Raw genomic sequence first — 22,810 nt, forward strand, 5'->3', positions numbered from 1 at the left:
AGTGAGTCAGTTATTAACTTGCAATCCAAATACTTCTTTTGACTTTTTGGTGATTTTTTGGAGGGTTTTGTTGTTTTTTTTTTTAAAACTATGGAACCTGCATGCTCTTAGTTATCTGTTCCTGCCCTGAGAGAAAGCAAAATATGCCTCTTTTCAACCTGTGAGGAAACAGTCCTCGTGTGTCAGTCTAATCATGCTTAGGACAAAAAAGTATACTGTAGGCCATTAGCAGCCACAGCTCTAGACCCAGAAAAATCAAGCTATTTAAACCTGTAAGGGAAATGTGAACAAGGTTCTTAGAAGACCTATGTAACTCTGGTGTGGCTCTACCAGGCTCTGGTGTCACATGTATAACACATCTGCCCCTTTCCATGATTTCAGAGTAATTATATGTAACTCAGGGCCTTTCCCCTTGATCTGTGACCTCTTTCTCCTGAGTCGGGATTCTCAGTGTTTGGGGAATCCATCTTTATGAAAGTGTTACTTTTTGTCAGAAGCAGCTTCTGTTTCTCTGTCAGAGCCTTTTAAGGAAAGGCATTTCTGAGGCCTACCTCTTAAGTACGGCTGTGAACACCCAAGATAGAGTGATTTTCATCTCCACCTTCAAATTTACACCAACGTTTAGGCAGTTGATCTTAACAGGACACAGTTCTAACTTCTGTGATGTCCATCGTGAAAACTGGCTATACAGCCGATTCTCTAAACTTAGTTTTCCTTAAATACTCAGTCTTTGAGCTTACCGTGATCTTTCCCCCTCCCCTTTACTTTTATTTTCTCATACTCTGATTCCTAAGAGCAAGTGAGCATAGTACACCTGTGAAAACATGGGCCTGTTTGACATCAAAATCCATTTTACCAGGTCAGACTGACTGATGCCTTTCTCCTGGGCTGAGGTGTGTTGAGGGTCAGGACCTGTCACTCACCAAATAAAGTCTTTTTTACTGACTTGGCCAGACTTTCTCTACATTCTCTGCCAGATCTTTGTCCAAGAAGCGGCTCCTTCATTTCTTAAGCCAGTGGTTATCGGTCCTGGCTGCACATTGAAATTTCCCAGGGAGCTTTGGGGATCGGGGGTGGGGAGCGAGGATGGATGCTCAGGCTCCAAACCAATTAAACCAGAATCTCTGTGACTGAACTCTGGGCACTGGTGGTTTTGAAAGTAGCCTACTGAATGTGTGGTTCAGGGTTGCACATCATTGCTTTAGCGCTGAGCCGGTTAACTATTTGCTAAGTCAGTAAATAGTTGGGCCCCTGCCCGTGGGCTTTGTCCTGGAGCCCATTAGGGTCTGGGCGCTGAACTGCAACTCTTGGTACTGTCAGTATGGCCACTGAGACAGAAGAGTATCAGAGCCATGTGGTCAGATGTTTACATGGGTCGCCTCTGATTGAAAAGACAATAGATAGTGTTTTTTAGAATTGGGTGAAACCAGAGATACTGCATTTTTCATTCCAAGTTTGATTCCAGCTGAACAATTTATGATCTGTCATTGACAGTAACCTTGACTGATGTGATCTTGGACCGTGCATCCCATTCTTTTCCTCTAATCCATTGGTACTCAGCCAACCCAGTGGAATCACTTGGAGTTCTACCTGTATCTCCAGACTTTGAATATGCTAGAAAATGTATCTAAAACTATTACCTATTCAGACTATATGTAATATTATAGATATAATAATATTTAATCAGTTATAGCGGTTGTTTCTGACTTATACAAAAAATTAGGAAATACACAGATAAAAAAACTATATCTCTACAAGTTTATTAATAGTGTGAAACTTGTTTTAAATGAGTAAAATTTTAAATGAGAGGTGTGCACGGTGATTTGCACATGAATGTTTCTGTTTCCTTAGCATTCATTCTCATTTTAAAACTTAAAATCCCCAATTATGGCATTTTAAACTTATTTATTGGTAGTTTGTTTTTGATTTTTTTTAAGTTGTAAACTAATTCTTCTAGTATATGCTAAATTTTATCAGTGAAAATCTAAGTTAAATTTAGAAAGTTATCTACATTTTTCAAATGACTTACAACCTTTTCAATATCTTGCATGTATGCTTGGGATTTAAACCAGGTTTTTCTCTATTAAAAGAATAGTTAGAAGAATTGTTTTATAATGTTATTTAGAAAGAAAGCTAAGAAACCAAAGCACTTGTCAAGATTCATAATTTATTTCTGACGGAAGAAAACAGTTAACCTAATTTTAAGGAAGTTGTCTGTTTTGTGGATGTTTAGAAATACTGTAAGAATGCAAAAGAAATCCATTTGAAAAATGACTTAGTGACAATAAAGTAGTAAATGGAAGCTATTAAATGGAAACAAATTGGATCTCTTTTAATTAGGAATGTCAGAAAAAGAATTAGATAACTATACAATTAAGGTGAACTGTAAACTGTTGTGAAATGGTTCATTAATGAAATAGATATTATTTATCTTTTTTCTCTTTTAGGTTGTAAAGGCGTATGATCGTGTGGAACAAGAATGGGTTGCCATTAAAATAATAAAGAACAAGAAGGCTTTCCTGAATCAAGCCCAGATAGAAGTGCGACTTCTTGAGCTCATGAACAAACATGACACTGAAATGAAATACTACATAGGTAAACAAACAGGCAAACAAAGCAGTGTGCCCTAACCTAGACCTCAAATTTGAGTTCATGGTTATTTTTGTCTGAAAATATGTTGATTTTATCTGAAAGTGATTGAATAAAAATTCAGTTATTTCTATTGGAGGGCATAGATTTATATACTTTACTTAATCTGGCAGTAATATTTTAAATCTTTGGGAATGTGTGTTCCAGGTGGTATATAGTATAAAAACAAATGAGAAAAGTGTCTTTTTTTTTTTTTTTTTTTTTTGGGGGGGCAACTTACAAGTGTCTTTTGCTTGCTTTAATGATGCATGTTTATCTAGAGAGTCCTCTTTCTGTTAACTTTAATCATTTCTAATATAGCTCAGAAATTGAAAGTGAGTTAATAAGTTGTTAATGGTTATAGGACCATTTTTGGAATGTCTGAGCCAAGATCTCAGGCTCTTCCTCAAGAAATAATAGCCAGCTTTTCTTGAGCTCCTGCCATATTCCTTGTGCTATTCTTCCATCATCTGTAATCATATCAGTCCTGTAAGGAAGGTGGTAGAATCCTTATATTACAGGTGGTTTGTGCAGATTTGGAGCTGGGATCTGAACCTATCTCTGCCTAACTCCAGAACTTGTGTTTGTTTCATTGTCATATGGTGTTTCTTCTGAATACAAAGAGAGGAGACAGAAGAATTATGAAAACAGTGAAGTCTAGGATGAATTGATATATGGATAAAACATCTTCTAATTATATGTTCTTTAATACTATTCTTAAATGGAAGACACCAGTGATTGTCAGACACCATTATTTTATGTGCCATCAAGAAACAAATTGCTGCCAACTGTAAAAACAAGATGCTATCAATTTTAAGATAGAGACCTTAGGATCACTTAATTATAGACTTTTTTATAGGCATGTATTAGCTACTCATGTTCAGAAATGCTAGCTTTACCTGATAAACATGAGGTTAAGTTTTATTAGCAAACTCCTTTTTAAGAAATGAGGGGAGGGCTTTATGGTTCTTTAGTTACCCCCCAAAATAATAGAAAGAAGAAAATTGTTTAAAGGTGTAAGGTTCAGATACTCAGATTTCATTTATGAAACACCCTTCATTCCCCATTATTGCAATAAAGTGAGCTTATACTATTAATTTTTCTTTCTTAGTATCGTCTCTGTAGACATCTGATATGACCCACAGTAATAACATTTGTATTTAAAATCTTTTCTCTTCACACTTACTGCATGTTTGCTGTTCACTTTCAGTTACAACTTAGTGTAAGGTGAGCACATTTCCATTCAAGGGGCTCAGGCCAAGAAAGACATTCTAAGCATGCTTGACGTATAGTCTCTGAACATAACTCCTCTTTTCTTCATCCTCATACTTGTGTGCTTTATTTTGAAATTTTGCTTAAGTAGTAGAGAAAATGTTGATCGCATTTCTATAACAATTTATTTCTGCCTTATTGAGTTGAAATAATAGCTATCATTTTTGTTTTTAATAAACTGACTTTAATGATCATTAATTTTATCAGTCATTACAGATATTCTTTTGGATGAGTATTTTTTTTTTTAAGTTCTTATTTAGGAAGAAGGTGAATTCATGCACAGTGTCTTAAACTGAGGTTCTGTATTGCAAAACAAGCAAAAAGAACTTTAGATTTAGACACAGCTATGGCAGTAGAGTTGATACGTTAAATTTAAGGTGTCTGAAAGTTGTATTGCTTTTTTATAATGTACATAATTTTGAAGTGATTTGATCAATATAATTTACTCTTATGCGTTTTATAGTCAAGCCTTTGAATTTTTAAAAAATCTACTTTTTTTACCACATAGCACAATTTCTTATCTGGACTGTTTGGTACCTGCCATGGTCTAGTTTAAAGGCTTTCATTTTAGGTCTAGAACAAAGTCTTGTCAACCCTCCATTCTCCTCAGAGTTCAGTTTAAAAAATTGAACACGTATACGTGTGTTTGAGCTTTCTTTGACGATGTCTTTAGTGCTTAGCACATTATAGATACTCAATAAATGAATGATGAATCAGTGGAATTCAGTGGATTGATCTTCCATTGGAGATCAGTCCCAGCTTCTTAGAGGGATTTTCATAATCATATTTGAATTCTGACGTCAGTTACCTTTTACATTCCCTTTGTGGCTGCTGCTTAACCAGATCCAAACTCTTGCTTAGACCATGTCTCTGGGGTGTCTTATGTCGCATGGAGCTATATTCTTAATTTAAACCTAAGAACTCAGTGATTAAGAGCAGTTATTATACATTCTTATGTAACTGTTGCTGAGAGTTGAGTTGTACTATGACCTCCTATAGAGCTGTGTAGTAGCTGTATTTTGTTATTAATCCTAATTTTAGATCACATGTATCAGGAATGATGTAAAAGCAATGTTGATGTGCATTGCTTCCAGGGAGGCAGTTCAGGACTACTACCAGGACAATACAATGTATCCCTGTTCTCAGGGACCAGACATTGAATACTGTCCTAGGTATTCCAGATAGTTCTGTAGAGAAACTGATGTTTTAAATGACACTAAAAGACCAGAATAAAGGTAGCCTTGACAAATGGTGGTTTTATGTCATTCCAGTTGAATTACAGGCGCTTAGTTTGGTATATGGAAGAATTTTTATACTGAAGGGCAGTGCTTTACTTTATTGAATGACTTCATCTGACGCGAAGTCAGTGTTAATACTTAAAGCACAACTTTTTGAAGCAGTTTGTCGACTATTAGGCTTTTTTAGAGGGTCAATAGTGATACCAAGTACTGTGTTCTATAGTCTTTCCCACTTCTTAAGCCTACTCATAATTTCTTGTGATTGAGCTTTATGTTGAAGTTTTCCCAAACCTTCAGGCTTGGACGAGATGTCCCACGTACCAGTTTGGTAAACATAATCGAATGTCTTGATTATGAACTCCTCTAGTACCTTACAACATGATTTTCAAGACTTTGCTCTGTTTGCCTAAAAGAAAAAAAATCTGTCTTCCTTTGACAGTTGTTTCAGGAAATTACTAGTTTCTCAGCAAAGCAGATTGTGTATGTAGATCAAAGGCTTCCCAGAGAGGGCTGCCAAGTTACAGCATTGTCACAAGCTGGATATCCCAGTGGGTGGAGCTTAGATGAAGTTGTGAGGTAGGGCTCGCAGGAAGCAAGAAGTGTTTTCTCTTACAGATGAGGATAAAATTATCAAAGTATTCTCAGCACTATTTGTCAATTTGTTACTTGTGTTTTCAGATCTGACTTAATTTTTTTTAAAAAAGGCATTTTGGTGGTACTTCTTACGTTATGTTGCTTGCTGGCAGATACTATACACTAATGTATTAATTGAGCAGATGAACAACTTAGATATTCCTAACTGATTAAAGAATGTGCTGTTTACTGGAAAGTGCTGATCTCCGAGTTTTCACTTGATTTTACTCTGCATTTGACATTGTCATGTTGTAGATTGTTGGAGAGTTCATGTGTATGTTACTCTCATTTTATTGGTATGTATAATTTAAAATGAAACTTTTTTCTCTTTCAGTGCATTTAAAACGCCACTTTATGTTTCGAAACCATCTCTGTTTAGTTTTTGAAATGCTGTCCTACAACCTCTATGACTTGTTGAGGAACACCAATTTTCGAGGTGTCTCTTTGAACCTAACACGAAAGTTTGCACAGCAAATGTGCACTGCACTGCTTTTCCTTGCGACTCCAGAACTTAGTATCATTCACTGTGACCTAAAACCCGAGAATATCCTTCTTTGTAACCCCAAACGCAGTGCAATCAAGATTGTTGACTTTGGCAGTTCTTGTCAATTGGGGCAGAGGGTAAGTATATTTCAGATCTTGTGAATTAGGATTAGGTAAAACAGTGTAGGTAGATACTTGAAATGTTACACAATTTGGGGATAAATACAGGATGGTTATCTTTAAAATGTAGCTCTTGAATCACTTTGTGCTGATACCTATTTTGAAAAATACCTTCTAAAATGCAAACAGTAATACTTTGAATTAGAAGGTATTGATTTTTCAAAGTTTATGTTAAAAAATTATGTGTATGCTAAAAGAGTAAGAGAAAACAGGGGATGGATATATTAAATATTAGGTAATTTGTAGTAAGTGTATTTCCCAAAGAGAGATTTCTTAGTATAAATTTGGGGAAGTTCCAGTAATAGAACATTGAATCCTTGCTGTAAAATATTTCTCTAAATATAGATCAAGATAAATGTTTTTCCTCAAAAGCTGATGGGTAAATAAAAAATGCAGGTAATTTTGCATTACACACAGTAGTACAGTGTAGAAATTACTCAGTTGATAGACATATTTGTTTTGATAAATGCATTCAAATCTTTTTTTCCTTATATAAATTATGACACGTGTCCAAACTAGTTTTCTTCAGAGTGCTAAAAACAGACATGTCCATAGCAATAAATAGATTTAGGTTTAGCTGACTTAGGAAAGCAGATTTTTCCTACTGTCCTTTCGAGCATTATGAAAGCTACTCTAACAGTGTTTTGCGTATAAAATAGAAGTTACAGATGTTCTCTTCTTGAAACCAACTAAGGTCACCATTTGATAATACTTTATTCTTTTAAAATGTTGTTCCTATTTACTTCTAAGTATTGAGACTGCATTTCTTAAAAAAAAAAAAAGTAAAAACATAACTAACATTCAGATATTTCTATTTCATATTAGCTTTCCAGTTCTCGTTTTTCCAAATTAGTGAAATTTTCTGTCCTGTCCAGCTTTATTCCAACTTTTAAATACAGTAGGTTAATTTAGTCATGAAGGTTTATGGTCAGTTAACAGGATTGTCCTTTTGTTATTTTCTGCAAATTATGGTAGCAGTGCTACATTGAAATAATTTTTAAAATGGAAGCAATAGGAAGCAAAGTTTGCAGTTTCAGATGCCTCTGAAAATCAAGAGATGCTCACAGTTGTTAACAAGGGATAAAGTATATTGTAAAAGGAAAATACATGCCCATCTTGAGTCATTTGAATAGATTTTAGACTTGCAAAATTTGTTCCTATTTAAACCAAATCATATATTCCATCCTAATATCAAGCACTACTATCTCTCTCCAGCCAAACTGAGACAACTGTACCTTTAGCTCAGTGAGTTTTTAACTATGTGAATGTATCAGAACCCATGGGAAGTCATTTCCAGAACAGACAGGCAGTGGCCCTACTCTAGGTCTGCTGGGCTCAGTGTTAGAAGGTGGCAGGGCAAGTGTGTTTCAGAAAAAGTTTCTCAGGGGGTCCTGGTGCGCAGCCTTGTAGATACCCAAGTACTGCTGTAACCAGCTGGGATAGGTAGGTGACAAACTTCCTTTCATAAGCTGAGAAATAAGACAGTCTCAGTAGTAGGCAATCTTCGGGGCTTCACAATGCCATTGGCTTACAAAATCTTGGAAGTGTGATATTTCTTCCTGGTCGCTTTCAATTAGACTTTCTTCACTCTGAGAACACCTTAAGGTTGGGTCTACCTGCTTGTGGAGGCTTGAGATAGTCCTCAGAGATCTAGCTGGAGTTGTAGGTTGGGGCCACAGAAGCTTTCATGAGAAAGCAGCTCCATGCTGCTGGCTGCCTGGTTTGAGTGTTGTTAGGAAGTTTAGTTAGGAGGCTTTTGTTTCTTTCTCTTCCTTTTTAAATAAAACTATCTATGCTTTTGTAATACATCTAGATATAAATTTTAAATGGCTAAGTGAAGATGAATTGGTCTCTGAAGACATTCTTAGATTACTTCATTGAAAATAATCCATTTCAAGATTTTCTTTTTCTAAGAAGTCTTAGAATGAGATGGAGGGGGACAGGGTAGAGAAGAAGTAACTAGTCATAAACTACTCGCAATTGAATCTTTATATGGTAGTGTTTCTAGATTTATCTGTGAGACTAGTACAGTACAGATATCTGAATTTTCAGTTACATTGTACTGAGCTTTGAATTAACCCGAGGAAAGTATTTCATTCTTTAGGTTAATTTAGGTACAGTTTAGTAGCTGTTAAATTAATGGTAAACCAAGTCCCAGCCATAGCAGGAAAAAATAATTAGTAGGGAAATAAATTGTTCTCAATAATATTTTCTTCTAATAAGTCATAATTGTTTTAAGATATATCTTGGTTACCAATTAGGATTGAACTAAAGGAAAGGGCTTGAATTTTATATGTATATATGTTGTGCATTTCACAGTCAGATTTACCACTCCCTTGAAACATTTAGTTCTTTAAAAATTTTTCATAGTCTAATGTTGAAATCAGTAAATGGAACTCTAATAACCCAGTTATTTTTTCTGTTAATATTAGACTTGTGTTAATACAGTGTTGACCACAGTTAAACAAAACTTATTTTGGAATTAATACTATTTTGTAATATATATTTCAGATATATCAGTATATTCAGAGTCGCTTCTATCGGTCTCCAGAGGTGCTACTGGGAATGCCTTATGACCTTGCTATCGACATGTGGTCCCTTGGGTGTATTTTGGTTGAAATGCACACTGGAGAACCTCTGTTCAGTGGAGCCAATGAGGTACGTGATGGATTGCTTTAAAAATTCTGTTTTTGTTTTCATAATTTGTTTGTTTTCAATTTCTGATGGTATAATCCGAAAGTTGTTTTTAGGGAAAGATGTCTGTTTACCAACTTAATCATTCAGGTGTTAGGTCAGTTTTGAACTTATTTTATCCATTTTTAATTTTTTCAACTATGTAACAGTGAGCTTAGAATTAGGAGATGGAAAGTGAGATCTTTCAGTCTGCCAATGAAGGAGAACAGTAAATTAGATTAGGAGTTGTTAAGTATTTTGGTATAAATTTTACAGATTTTAAGTATAAGAACAGGAAAAGATGATAATGAAGAGGTTGAGGCCCACTCTAAAAACAGTGTAAACCTCACTGCAAATTCTGAGAGTGTGATTTGAAATTTGAGTAAATGGTAACCAGTAGGGTTGATGGATATTTGATCTGGATACTAGGGTAAAGTAGGACTATAGAATTTTAGAGCTACAGACTAAGTATAATTCTTCGAGAACACAGGTGTTCAGTCTGTGTCCTTGGAAGATTTTTGGAGGTCAGAGTTAGTGCCTGGGAGGAGGGGGAGGGCAAGGGAGCGGGAGGCCAAGCTCTCTTACAGTCAGAGGAATGGACTTTCATTGGTTTTAAAACTGTTCGTTTGTGACGTTCTCGTGTTTTGGTTTCTGGTTTTTTTTGTTTTTTTTAAGAAAAGTTAACCACTGCAGATCGTGATCAGTCCACTTATTTATACATGAGAAAAGAAAGACTAATGAAATGTCGTGACTTGAACTGGGTTATATAACTGTCAGTAGTGTCAGAAACCTGTCCCTTCCGCCTTCCCTTTAATTCACGTCACTTTAGCAAGTGAGCTGCTCTTCGGCAGAACTGCCATAGTGTGTGTTTTTCTTTTAATAATGAAAAATATAAAGGTAATAGTATCTTTTTCATGGGCTTAAACAATATTAAGATCACCTGAAGCCTCAGTGGCTTCCATCTCACTCATGGTGAAAGCCAGAGTCCTTTGAGTAGCTCGAAATCCCTTACTCTCTCTGCCTCCTGTTCTCTCTTCCCCCTGTCGCTGCTGTGCCCCACTCCCCTGGCCCAGCACACAACCCACCTCTGGTGCCTTGGAGACGGTAGCCACAGGCCCGTGCCCGGGCCCTGTGTCCGCTCTTTCCTCCGTGCCTGGCGTGCTCTTGCTCCTGCCCTCGTGGCCTTCAGGTTTTTGCTCTCATGTCAGCTTCTTGGTGAAGCCTTTCATGACACCCTATTTTATTTATTTTGCTTTTTATGTATTTATTTTTACCACAGCAAATACTTTTTTTAAAGCTGTAAATATCCAGACAATGTTGAAATATTTCCGGTTATCTCCTGGAATGTATTTTTTAACAGTTTATTGTGTTAGGATCCAGATGATGTCTATACATTGTAACTAGTTGTATATATATATATATGTATTTTTTGCTTGAGTTTTTTTTTTAAGAACTTTTACTGATACAATTGACATACAATAAACTGCATATATTTAAAGTGTACAATTTGATTTTTTTTCTTGTTAGTAATGTATATGTGGTAATCCCAATCCCTCAGTTCATCCCACCCCAACCCCTCCCACTTTTCCCACTGGTGTCCATATGTTTGTTCTCTGCATCTCATGACACCCTATTTTAAGTTGCAGTGCCCTTCTCACCCCATCCCCTTTTAATTTTCTCCATCGTTCCTGGTGGTCATCTGGTATGTCTTATTATGTATTTACTTCTTGGTGATCTCTTCCTCTGTAATACAAACTTTTGGGCAGGGATTTTACTCTGTTTTGTTTATTGCTGTGTTCTAGTGGGCATGGTTTCTAGCGTATAGTAGACACTCAGTATTGGAGTGAATTAATCTTCACTTTAAAAAAATACTTTCCTTAGGTCCACACTTTTAAGCCATTGGGCGTTTCTGTGTGTGTCTCTGTGTGTGTATGATTATTTAACTAAAAGTCTCCCAGAACTTAAACTTTAAAGCTCCCTCCAGTCATTCCTTATAAGGCTCCACTGTGTCCATGACCACCTGCCACCCCATAGGTGTGTGTGTGTGCTTAGCTCCGTGGAGTGTGGGGCTGCAGGAGAGCAGGGCCTTTCTCTTTGCTGTTCATTACGGTGTGCTTCCTGCCCAGAGGAGGGCCCGACACACGGGAGATGCTCGGGTCACTCATTTATAATTTACAAATGAAGGAATGAATTGATGAGCAGACACAGGATGTCCTACAGTAGAAATTACAGGTTTTTGTTTTTATTTTTAATACAGGTAGATCAGATGAATAAAATAGTGGAAGTTCTGGGTATTCCACCTGCTCATATTCTTGACCAAGCACCAAAAGCAAGAAAGTTCTTTGAGAAGTTGCCAGATGGCACTTGGAACTTAAAGAAGACCAAAGATGGAAAACGGGTAAAATAGGGAAATGAGTTTTTTGAGCCTTTGTTACTTCTTTTACTGAACTGTCTTTATATAAGTGCATTTTGTATTTACTTGAAATCAGTGTTACTGAAGTCAGTTATTAACAGTAGTCCTATTGATAACTTAGGTATATATTTCTTTCACAAGTTGGTTATAGTTTGACCTGAACTATCTGTATGGCCCAGTGTTTGCTTAATGCTCAGTATTCTCTTTAAGGCTTCATTTTGAAACTATATGTCTGCCTTCTGAGGCAGCTGATCAAACCACCAAGCCTTGTTTCCACAGTAGAATCAGTAAATTTGACCTTTGTGTCTCATAGTATATATTGAAGTCACAGTTAACAATACTGCAGCTGTGAACAGTAGAAGTCATAATTGCAGTAAATGGCTTTTTTTTTTTTTTTTTTTTTTAATTTCAGCTGAGAGAAAAGGATTTTTGACTTAAGCAGTTTGTGACAAGAATATGAACTGACTAGATGGTCCTTTGATAGATTTCAGATTCCTAGCTTGGATAACAGGAATTTCACATCTCTAAAATCTTTAAAAGTGAGGTTTTTAACACGTTAGGTATGTTTTAGTAATTTTCTTTTATCTGAGGACTTTTTTCAGATACCTAAACTGTGTCAGTTTAATAGAGTAAGTGATGACAGTTTTGCGTCTTGATTTATATCTTTGTTTTGTATATCTGAAAATAATCATGTTTTGTAGTCCAGTTTGTTTCTAGTATAAGAGGAAAATAATCTGTGAATATGTGATTGTGTGTGATACATATACCAGACACCTTCTGATTGTAGTTTTTGCATTTTTAACACTTGCGAGATTTTATTTTTGCTACAGCTTTTATTTTGCCCTTGCATTTTAGCGATGCTGCCACCAGGTGTCATTTCCAGTGAACTGAAAATGGTGCTTTTATGCTGTAATTCACCTTCAGCTATGGAGTCTTAAATTTTAATATCAAAATTTTTTAAGAATATTTAAAAATATATATATTTATAATTTTATCCTTCACAACTGATTTGTAACTTATTGCATTCTGCCTTATTCTCTAAAGTTCCAGGCAATGCAATATCCGGCAGCTAAATTATGTCTACTCCCCATAAGGAAGGGATGGAAAATACCAAGCAGACATCCTGAGTCCTTTTGCCTTTGTCCACATAGATTTGTCAGTCGTGGCCCCTTTTCCCATTGAACCAAAACACAGCCTGAGAGTCCTTCTTAGCTTCCTGTTTTTATCTCTGTGCAATGCAGGCTACAACTTCTTTTTCTAGTTTGAAGTTTTTTTTTTAATTCTTCCTCTGCTGGTTTTTTTTTTTTTTTTTCTTCTTCTTCTTCTTCTAAATGAAACATTCATCTCATTCCATTTCCCTAATCTCTGCCTTATAAAACCACAGTTAAGTCACAGTGAACTGTAGCCTATCATTTCTCCAAAATCCAGCTATAATTTTAAATTGGGGGTGGAGGTGCGTTTCAGAAAAGAGTAGATAAATCTTTTCCCTTAAAATTGAAAGTATTTTGACCTACATTTAATACCTATTAATTAACTATAGATTATTTGAGATTTTCCTTAGCTGCAGTTAAGCAGCTGACTTAAGAAACTTAATTTTTAAAAGTGTAAAATAATTATTTCTCTTTAAATAGAAATAAATTTACAGCAACAAAAAAATCAAATCCATAACCAAATGGTTACATTCTGAAGGCTGCACTAGAGATTTTAACCATAAGTATAAACAGGTGTGTGCGCACTGTCATTGGGTATATTTGTTTGATTTATTTCCTTAGTAATTTTATTTTTACTTTTAATTTCTCATTTTATGTTTCAAGAGCCCATTTTAGCTCCCTGGTAGTGAAATCCATACCTACTATCTGTTTTTTTCCTTTGGTGGGGAAGGGGAATGAAGAATTAAGAGTATAAATGATGCTGTTTTGTTGAAGTATAATTTATAGACAGTGATGAGTATTTTAAGTGTTCAGTTTGTTGCATTTTAATTTTTATACACAACAGTATATTCACTACCTAAAACAAGACATAGATTACTTCTACCACCTCTCATACCTTTTTCTGTCATCCTGCCCTCAGTTTCTGATTTCTGTCATCATAGGTTAGTTTTGACTGTTGATAGGCAAAACTCATAAAAATGGAATCCTATAGTGCTTATTATTTTGTTTCTTTCATTTAACAAACATTTTTTTGGAGATTCATCCATATTGTGTCTCAGAAATTACTCTATTTTATTGCTTCATGGTATTTCGTTGAATGGAAATACCATTATTTATCTATGTTTACCTGTCAGTGGATGTTTGGGTTGTTTCCAGTTTAGGACTGTTATGAGTAAGGCTACTGGGAACATTCTTCTATCAACTTTTGTACACTTAAGTTTTCATTTCTTTCGGGTCACTACTTAGAAGTAGAATTCCCAGGTCATCGGGTATATGTGTGTTTACTTTTCATAAGAAAATAGCAAACAGTTTCCCAAAGTTTTATCATTTTACATCCCCACAAGGTATGAGAGTTCCAGTTGCATGACATCCTCACCATTTGATGCAGTTGGTCCTTTTGGTTTTAGCCATCCTAATGGGTATATAGTGGTTTTCATTTGCATTTCCCCATGGCTGATGTTATTGACCACCTGTTCATGTGCTCATTAGCCTTTCGTGTATCTTTTTTTGTGACAGTCTTTCCAGTCTTTTGCCCACTTGTTATTGGGATGTTTAATTATTGAGCTGTAGGAATTTTTTTCAACATGTGATGGATATGAGTTCTTTGTCACATATATGTCAGTATTTATTCCCAGACTGTGGCTCGCCTGTTTCTTTTCTTAATGGTAGTTTTTAATGAGCAGAAAATTTTAACTCCTTTTTTATGAATAGTGGTTTTGGTATTCTGAGAACTCTTTACCTTTCTCAAGTTTGTGAAGATATTCTCCTTTAAAAGTTTTTTTAAATTGAAGTATGTATAGTTCATTTACAGTGTTGTTTGTTTCAGGTGTACAGCACAGTAATTCAGTTATACGTACATACATATATATATTCTTTTTCTCTTTAGGTTATTACACAATATCTGCTATAGTACTTTGTGCTCTACAGTAGGTCCTTGTTGGTTATCTATTTTATATATAGTAGTGTGTATGTGTTCATCCCAAACTCCTAACTTATCCCTCCCCCATCCCTTTCCCCTTTGTAACCATAAATTTGTTTTCTGTGTCTGTAGATCTATTTCTGTTTTGAAAATAAGTTCATTTGTACCTTTTTTTTCTTTTAAGATTCCATATATGAGTGATCTATTTGTCTTTCTTTGACTTATTTCACTCAGTAGGATAATCTTTAGGTCCATCCATGTTGCTGCAAATAGCATTATTTTGTTCTTTTTTATGACTGAGTAATATCTCGTTCTGTAATAATACACATACCCACGTCTTTATCTGCTCATCTGTTGATAGACACTTAGGTTGCTTCCATGTCTTGGCTGTTGTAAATAGTGCTGCAGTGAACATTGAGGTGCATGTATCTTTTCAAATTAGTTTTCTCTGGGTATATGCACAGGAATCAGTTTGCAGGATCATATTGTAACTCTTTTTTTTAGTTTTTTAAGGAACCTTCATACTGTTCTCCCTAGTGGTTGCACCAATTTACATTTCCACCAAGAGAGGGTTCCCTTTTCTCTACACCCTCTCTAGCATCCTGACCGGTGTGAGGTGATACCTCACTGTAGTTTTGATTTGCGTTTCTTTAATAATTAGCAACGTTGAGCATCTTTTCATGTGTCGGTTGGCCTTGTCTTTCTTGGAGAATCTTTACATCCTTACTTTGTGTTTGTCTGTGTGTATTTGTTTTATTAATAACTGAGAGGAGTGTTCATCTTTAGTGATAATATTGGATTTGTCTTAATCTCCTTTAGTTACTTTCTGTTTTTTGAAGCTCTCTTAATAGGTATACATATTCAGCATTGTTAAGACTTGGTGATAAATTCAGTCTTTCATCGTCATGAAGTTCAGTCCTCTTTATCTCTTATCATATTTTTGTCTTTAAGTCTACTTTGTCTGGTACTACTCTATACCACTATACTGCTGATACTACTCTAGCTATACCACTCTAGGTTTTAATTCTTAACACTTTTATAGTATTGTTTTTTACCCTTTTACTGTAAACCTGCTCATACTTTTGTATATAAAGTATGACTTTTGTATACAAAATGTAGTTGAGTCATGCCTTTTAATCAGTTGAATAGTATCTTTCTTTCACAGCGAATATTTGGCCTATTTAATTATTCAGAGGTTTGGGTTTTAGATTTTTACCTTATTTGTATTCTATTTGTCTTATCTGTTCTTTGTTCCCTGTTCCTTCTTTACTGCCTTCTTCTGAGTTGAGTACTTTTTGGTATTTTACTTCATCTTTTCTTAATTGACTTTTTAGGCTATTCTTCTGTGTGTAATTTTTAGTGTTGCTTTTACTATATGTATCTTTAACTTACCAGTTGGCCTTAACAAAATGTGCTGTCACTTGATAAACCATGTGATAAGTATGTGCTTTATCTACCCCCTTCCATGTCTTCTCATCATGTATCACTTATGCATACGTTATAACCCTCACAACACATTGACTTTTTAAAAAGACATTTAAAAACACATAAAAAATATAATGAAACGTTTTTCTGGAAATTCCCTGGTGGTCCAGTGGTTAGAACTCGGCACTTTCACTGCTGTGGCACCAGGTTCAGTCCCTGGTTGAGGAACTAAGATCCTGCAAGCCGTGCAGCAAGGCCAAAAGATATAAAAAGTTCTTTTATTTTTACTCATAGAATTCTTCATTTCTTTTTGCAATTCCTCATTTCAATCTGGTATTATTCAGCTTGATGAACTTTATTTTATAGTGAATAACATCTGCTGATGAATTCTCTCAGCAGTTGTTTATTTGAAAATATCTTTACTCACCCTCATTTTGGGGAAGATATTTTCCATGGATATGGACATTTCAATTGATATAGAATTTTTCGATTTATGTTTCAGCAAAAGAAAATAATGTTATAATGTTTAAATGTTAATGACATTGTTTTCTGTATTACATTATTTCTGAAGAGAGAAGTCAGTGATTTTTCTAAGCATTGTTTTCTTTATGAAATATTTCTCTTCCACCTGCCTGATTTTGATACCTTTTTTTTTTTTTTAAATGTTTGATTTTTCAGCAGTTTGACTCTTAGGTTCTTATGTGTGGTTTCATTTGCATTTTTTTCCCCATGGAGTTTGCTGAGTTTGTTAGATCTGTGGGTTGATCTCTTTCATCAATTTTTGAAAATCCTCACACATTATCCTTTCAAATATTTGTTCTGCTTCACTCTCTCTTCTCCTGCTGATTATCCAATTAAATATATGTTATAGTGCTTAATATTATCTCAGAGGTCTCTGTTTGGTTTATTCATTTTGCTTTCTTTTTGTGTATTAGTTGGATAATTTCTTTGCTCTGTCTTCTAGTTCACTGATTGTTTTTCTTCTGTTGAGCCCAGTCTGCTGTTAAAACCATTAAGTGAGTTTTTCATTTACAATATTGCATTTTCTAGTCCTGGTGTTTTCGCATTTTAGTTTATCTTTAAAAAAAAAAAAAAAGTTTTAATTAACATCCCCCCCCCCCCCCCCATAATCTATCCACTCATGTTCTGTAACTTTTGAACTAAATTTCTTTTTGTCATAGTTATTTAAAAATACCTGTCTGCCAGTTTCAACATTTGGGTCATTTATATATGTTGGTTTTCTAATGCTGTTTTTTCACTTGATTATGGATCTTTTTGGTTGTTTCTTGTGTCTAATTTTTTAAATGTATGTTGGACTTTCTGTATTAAGAACAGTTGAGATGGAAGTAAATCTTATTTCCCTTTAGAAAGAGGCCTGCCTCTTACTCTGTCTGGCTACTAGTGTGATGAGACTGAGTTTCATTTGTAGTTTAGCTGAATCTGGGCTTTGTTTGTTTGCTTGACTCAGATTCTGTTCTCTACTGTCTTCATAGGTTTTAAGTGGTGTTTGGAGACTGGAGAGATCTTTTATACATTATTGCACAGCCACAGGCTACTCCTAACCCTTCGTGCCTTGGGGTGGTCCATGTCCCTACTGCTGCCCTGGGGGATCCTCCCTGGGTGGTTGGCCTGTCCCGTCCTTCGGCCCAGCCACACGTAGCTGTTAGAAGTTGGTTGGTAGTTGGGCTGGACTCTCCTTAGTCACATCTGTGGCATTTGCTCTTTTTCCCACCATAAGTCTCTTCTCTCCTAGGAGAGGCTTTTCGTTTTCTAGAATTTAGTTAATTCTGGTTTCTTCAGTCCTCAGCCCTCTGATAGGTTTTTAAAAAGCGATTTTGTCGTTTACCTGCCTGGCTTGTTCTTGATTTTAGAGTAAGAGCGATGGTCTCTTGCAGATTTCTACATTGTACCTAGAAGCAAAAATCCAGTGATACTATTCTGAATAAATTCAGTATTCATAAGGGATTTTAAAGGTTATACTGTTATCTGTTAAAGTGAGTTCCCAGAAAATCTCAGCACATGTTAAGACAATTTAGTATTAAACGTATTTTCTAAAATGAGGCATAAATAATTTGCTTTTGATTTTTTTATCTGAATATGAGTAGGTAGGGTTAGACTCATGATTCTTTATTAGGAGTGATGGCTAAAGCTTTAATGAACCACTGTTACTGAGGAAGTGCACCTGAGTTCACAGGTGCATCGGGCAGAAAAGAGGTTCAAACCACTGGTTGGCACACTTCCTTTATAAAGGACCACATAGTAAAAGTTTCGGCTTTGTGGGCTTCTGTTGCGTATTCTTACTTGGTTTTGTTTGTTTTTACAATCTTTAGAAATATAAAAACCATTCATAACGGAGCCTACATAAAAACAGGCTCTGACCACGCCATAGTTTGCTGATCTCTGGGCTAGATGAACTTTATAGTCATTTCTGGCATCAGAGTTATTTTGAATTTCTCCTACTACAGTGTGTTCGGAACAGTATGTGTGAAAAAATAGAGGATCTAACTGTAAGGCATTAAGGCCTCAACATTATCACATGTGTAAGCATAATTGACGCTATATATAGGCTTTTGCACATTCCATCAAGTTTAGAGAAAGCCTTTTTATCTTTTCTCTCTTTAGGAGTATAAACCACCAGCAACCCGTAAACTTCATAATATTCTCGGAGTAGAAACAGGAGGACCTGGTGGGCGTCGTGCTGGGGAATCGGGTCATACAGTAGCTGACTACTTGAAGTTCAAAGACCTCATTTTAAGGATGCTTGATTATGACCCCAAAACTCGAATTCAACCTTACTATGCCCTGCAGCACAGTTTTTTCAAGAAAACAGCTGATGAAGGTACAAATACAAGTAATAGTGTATCCACGAGTCCTGCCATGGAGCAGTCACAGTCTTCGGGCACCACCTCCAGTACATCTTCAAGCTCAGGTCTGCTCTTTTGATATTATATTAGGCTTTGGACTGTTTACTTTTTTCTTTACAAGGTGGGGGTTATTTTAAAGTGTTCTTAAAGTTTGTTAATAGGTGGGGAGGAATTATTTTTCCTAAATCTGTTCTTTGTGGCTTGTAAAAAGTTCACCTCCCCCAAAGCTCTCTAATACTTAATTATGTGTATAATAAATTCTGCTTGGGAACAAAACTCTTTACTAGCCAAATTTTTAATTGTTTTTAAAATGGAAGTACTTGGGCCACATGCGTGAGTTTTCCCCTGACTTAACCAAAATTGGTCATATTTTAGGTCAGTGGTTGATGTGAAAGAAATTAGAGAATTGGATGCCTTTCTGGTATACTTTCAAGTTAATATAGATTTTTTTTTTTGGATGACACACTTCCAATTTTTATGTTATAGTTTTAGGGTATATACTTGAACAAAATTAACTTTATACTCACAAGTTGTGTTGTGCTGTGATACTTTAGGTGGATCATCGGGGACGAGCAACAGTGGGAGAGCCAGGTCGGACCCAACGCACCAGCATCGGCACAGCAGCGGGCACTTCACGGCCGCCGTCCAGGCCATGGACTGTGAGACACACAGTCCCCAGGTGAGCGGTCACACCACCGTTCATTCATGCCTGCCGCCATGCCCAGGGCTATCGTTGCCCGATGCCAGGTGTCTTTAGAATGATTGTGTCATTTACTCTAAAGGTTCATAGTTTACTCACTTATAAGGAATTCTAACTTATACGACTAAAGGAGCACATCCTTGCAGTTTTTTCCCTTCTTGTTTAGAAATAGCTAGCATTTATTAAGTGCATGCCAGCCATTGCTCCAAGTGTTTTTTTTCCCGTGTTTATCTCACTTACTCTGGCAGCACTTTGAGCCTCCTCACCTGTTTGGATTTTCATTTTAGGTTGGGAACTGACTTCATGGGTTAAGAAACTTTCTGAGGCTCGTGATCTTAATTACTGTACTCTACTGCCTCTCGTAATCTGTTATCACTGATAGTCCTAGATTTTGAATCAGTTTGTGGTTTGATTTTCACCTCTGTGTTTTGTTTTGTTCTGTTTTTTGTTTTGAAGGTTTTTTGTTTGTTTGCTTTTTAAACCTGTTAAAGAGGATCTAATTAAGTAAATTTTTTTGAGAGTGAAGCAGATGGTGGTAGTAAAAATATTAACTACTCCTTGTAAAATTATAAGTTAACTCATACTGAATACTGCATTATGATATTTTGTAATGAGAGCTAAGAGTATTATTTAATGAGAAATAAAATGGAAGTCGATGACTATCACCCCCCCATTCTTGGGACTGTGGCTGCCGAGGGCTGGTGGAGAAAGGCACACCTGAGTTGCATTGTTACCCCTGTTAATTCACAGTCACCAGCCTCGACTGGGCAAGCTTGCATGTTTCTCAGGTCATCTCGCTCCCGTTCTCTTTAATAATGGTTTCACACTCTTCTACTCTTCTTAGAAACTTTGCCTCCCCTTCTCTGTTCTCCATAACTCCTCACAGTATAAGGTACAGTCTTCAGAAAGAAGCGCCTCACTGCGTGTCACCAGACACCTGGTCTAACATCCTTGTGTGCTCATCCCCTCTCTCCCGCCCCTGGTCAGCTGCCTGGGGCCAGCCGCCCCAGGCCCTGTCCCCTCCTCCCCCCACCCAGGCCTTGCCCTGCTCAGACACTGGTTCCTGTGTCCTCTGCTCGCCTGCTTCCCCTCAGCACCCGATCATCCCCAGGTCTCTCCCATCTGCAGGGAAACGTTTCCCTGGCCCATGTCTCCCTCGCCCGGTGTTTCTGCTACCCACAGGTTCTGTTACTTCACGTATCAAGAACTCTTCAGCTGCTCCAGCTGGGCTGCCTCCCAACTGAGGAAACTGTTCCTGCAGAGTCACTGAGGAGCCTGGCAGACAGTCACTTGTCTCTCTCTGGTCTTTGCTCACATTGACACAGCGCTGGCTTCTCAGTGCTCTGCAGCACTCTCCTCTGCCTTCCTGGACAGGGTGGCCCTCATCCTGGCCCACCCCCTTCCTTCACTGTCTCCTTTTTGGATTCTCTTCTCTGTGCACCCCGCCCCCCTCCCCTCACCATGTAAATGTGGGTGTTCTGTGCCCTCTCTCACCATACACACTTCCCAGTGACCTCACCCGCTCTTACCAATGACTACAATTACCATCTTGACGTCAGTCACTTTACGTCTTTATTTCTGATCTAGACGTCACTCCCAGCCCTACGCCTTTATTTCTAATCATTTACTGTAAATACTGCTTTGGAAACCTCCACAGCATGACACTACAAATGCATCATATAAACCAATGTCATCGTTTCCTCCTCCACCACAGCTCATCTACTTTTATCTGTTCTTTGTATCAGTACAAATGGCCCTGCATTTATCCATCTGCTCAAGTCATACATCTGGTGCCTGGGGAGTTAATGCTTACTCCTCTCTCCCTCACCCCCCCCCCCCCCCCCACTAAATCAAATGGTAAATAGTATGGATTCTGAATATCCTACGTATGTGTCTATGATCTCCACTTCACCCCCCTGCTACAGCCATCTCTGGCTTATCCTATAGAGATTATTCCTAACGGGTCTTCCAGGATCTAGTTTCATTCACCAGTCCACCTCTGTTCTCTTCTCCACAGCCAAGTGAATGTTCTTGGCAGTAAAGCAGTCTGATCTCGCTCTTTCCCCTGCTTTCAACCAGTTTTTGGCTTTCTCTTGTACTTAAAAAAAAAAATTGAGACTTCTCACAAAGGGTTCAGTGGTTTCTGTGATATGGCCCCTACCTACACATTCTTCCTCCTCTTCATTCGCTCTGGTCTTCGTGGAATTTTTTTCATTTTTCGGACTATACTATATTCTCTTTCACATTTCTCACATTGACTGTGCTCAGCCTGGAATATGCTTTTCCTCCCTCTTTGCTTTGGTAACTATACTATATATCCTTCAGGTCTTAAATAAATATCACTGCCAGTGGCTTTCCCTAATTCTTTAGAACAGTCTTCCTTCTTTCCTTCTTCCCTTCCTTTCCCCCTGCAGCTATATTAAATACTGCAAATACGTAAAAGTATACCAGGAGTAGCATAGAACATTTGTGCCCCTGCCACCTGTATTTACCAGAAGTCAGTATTGTGCCTTATTTGCCTCAAGTCCTTTTTTATTTAATTTTTGAATAGTTATTACATTCACCCGGTTTAAAAATCAGTAAACGTAAACGGGGGAGTTCAATGAAAAGTCTTCCCTTCTATGTCTTTTAGCCACCTAATTACTAAATTAATGTTATTAGTTTTATGTAGCCTTTCTGGGATATTTTATACATATGCAAACAAACACAAATGTGTATTCTTCACCTAACCTTTGTACACAAATAATAGCATACCATGCACACTGTCTCACACCTTGTGTTTTTATGATGTTAACATGTTTTACATATATTTTAAAATATATATTATGGAGCTCTTTCTGTATTGTTACATAAAGAGCTTTTTCATTCCTTTTGTTTTGTTTTTAACAGTCACACAGTATTCCATTGCTTAGATATTCCATAAGTCGTTGCAGTAGTGCCCTATTAGTGGACATTTAGCTTATTTTCAATCTTTTTTACTACTGCAAATAATGCTGTAATAAATAACCCTATATATAAATCATTCACATGCATGCAGTTTATCTGTGGTATAAATTCCTGGACGTGAAATTGCTGGGTCAAAGAGTAATGTGGTTTGTCATTTTTGATAGCTGTTGCCAAATTGCTCTCCATGTAGTTTTACCAGTTTAGCCTCCCACTAACAAGAGTTTGGAGAAACAGTCAGTGTGATCACCTTTGGGTCAGTGTGAAATGAAAAACCTGATATTGGACA

General features: G+C 36.7%; 1 protein-coding gene across 8 annotated transcripts in view; it reads left to right on the forward strand.

Annotated features, from left to right (window-relative positions):
* Window positions 1-22,810, forward strand: part of DYRK1A (dual specificity tyrosine phosphorylation regulated kinase 1A) — a 138,261-nt gene that overhangs the window by 111,151 nt on the left and 4,300 nt on the right. For 7 of the 8 annotated variants that reach the window (XM_057696803.1, XM_057696804.1, XM_057696808.1 and 4 more), the window contains 6 exons: window positions 2,448-2,595; window positions 6,106-6,392; window positions 8,946-9,092; window positions 11,365-11,505; window positions 18,637-18,943; window positions 19,433-19,557. In XM_057696803.1, the coding sequence (XP_057552786.1) occupies window positions 2,448-2,595; window positions 6,106-6,392; window positions 8,946-9,092; window positions 11,365-11,505; window positions 18,637-18,943; window positions 19,433-19,557 (1,155 nt within the window). The remainder of the gene's footprint in view (window positions 1-2,447; window positions 2,596-6,105; window positions 6,393-8,945; window positions 9,093-11,364; window positions 11,506-18,636; window positions 18,944-19,432; window positions 19,558-22,810) is intronic. The other variant, XM_057696807.1, reaches the window with a different exon arrangement.

Source organism: Hippopotamus amphibius, chromosome 10, assembly GCF_030028045.1.
Source record: "Hippopotamus amphibius kiboko isolate mHipAmp2 chromosome 10, mHipAmp2.hap2, whole genome shotgun sequence".
NCBI classification, from domain to species: domain Eukaryota; kingdom Metazoa; phylum Chordata; class Mammalia; order Artiodactyla; family Hippopotamidae; genus Hippopotamus; species Hippopotamus amphibius.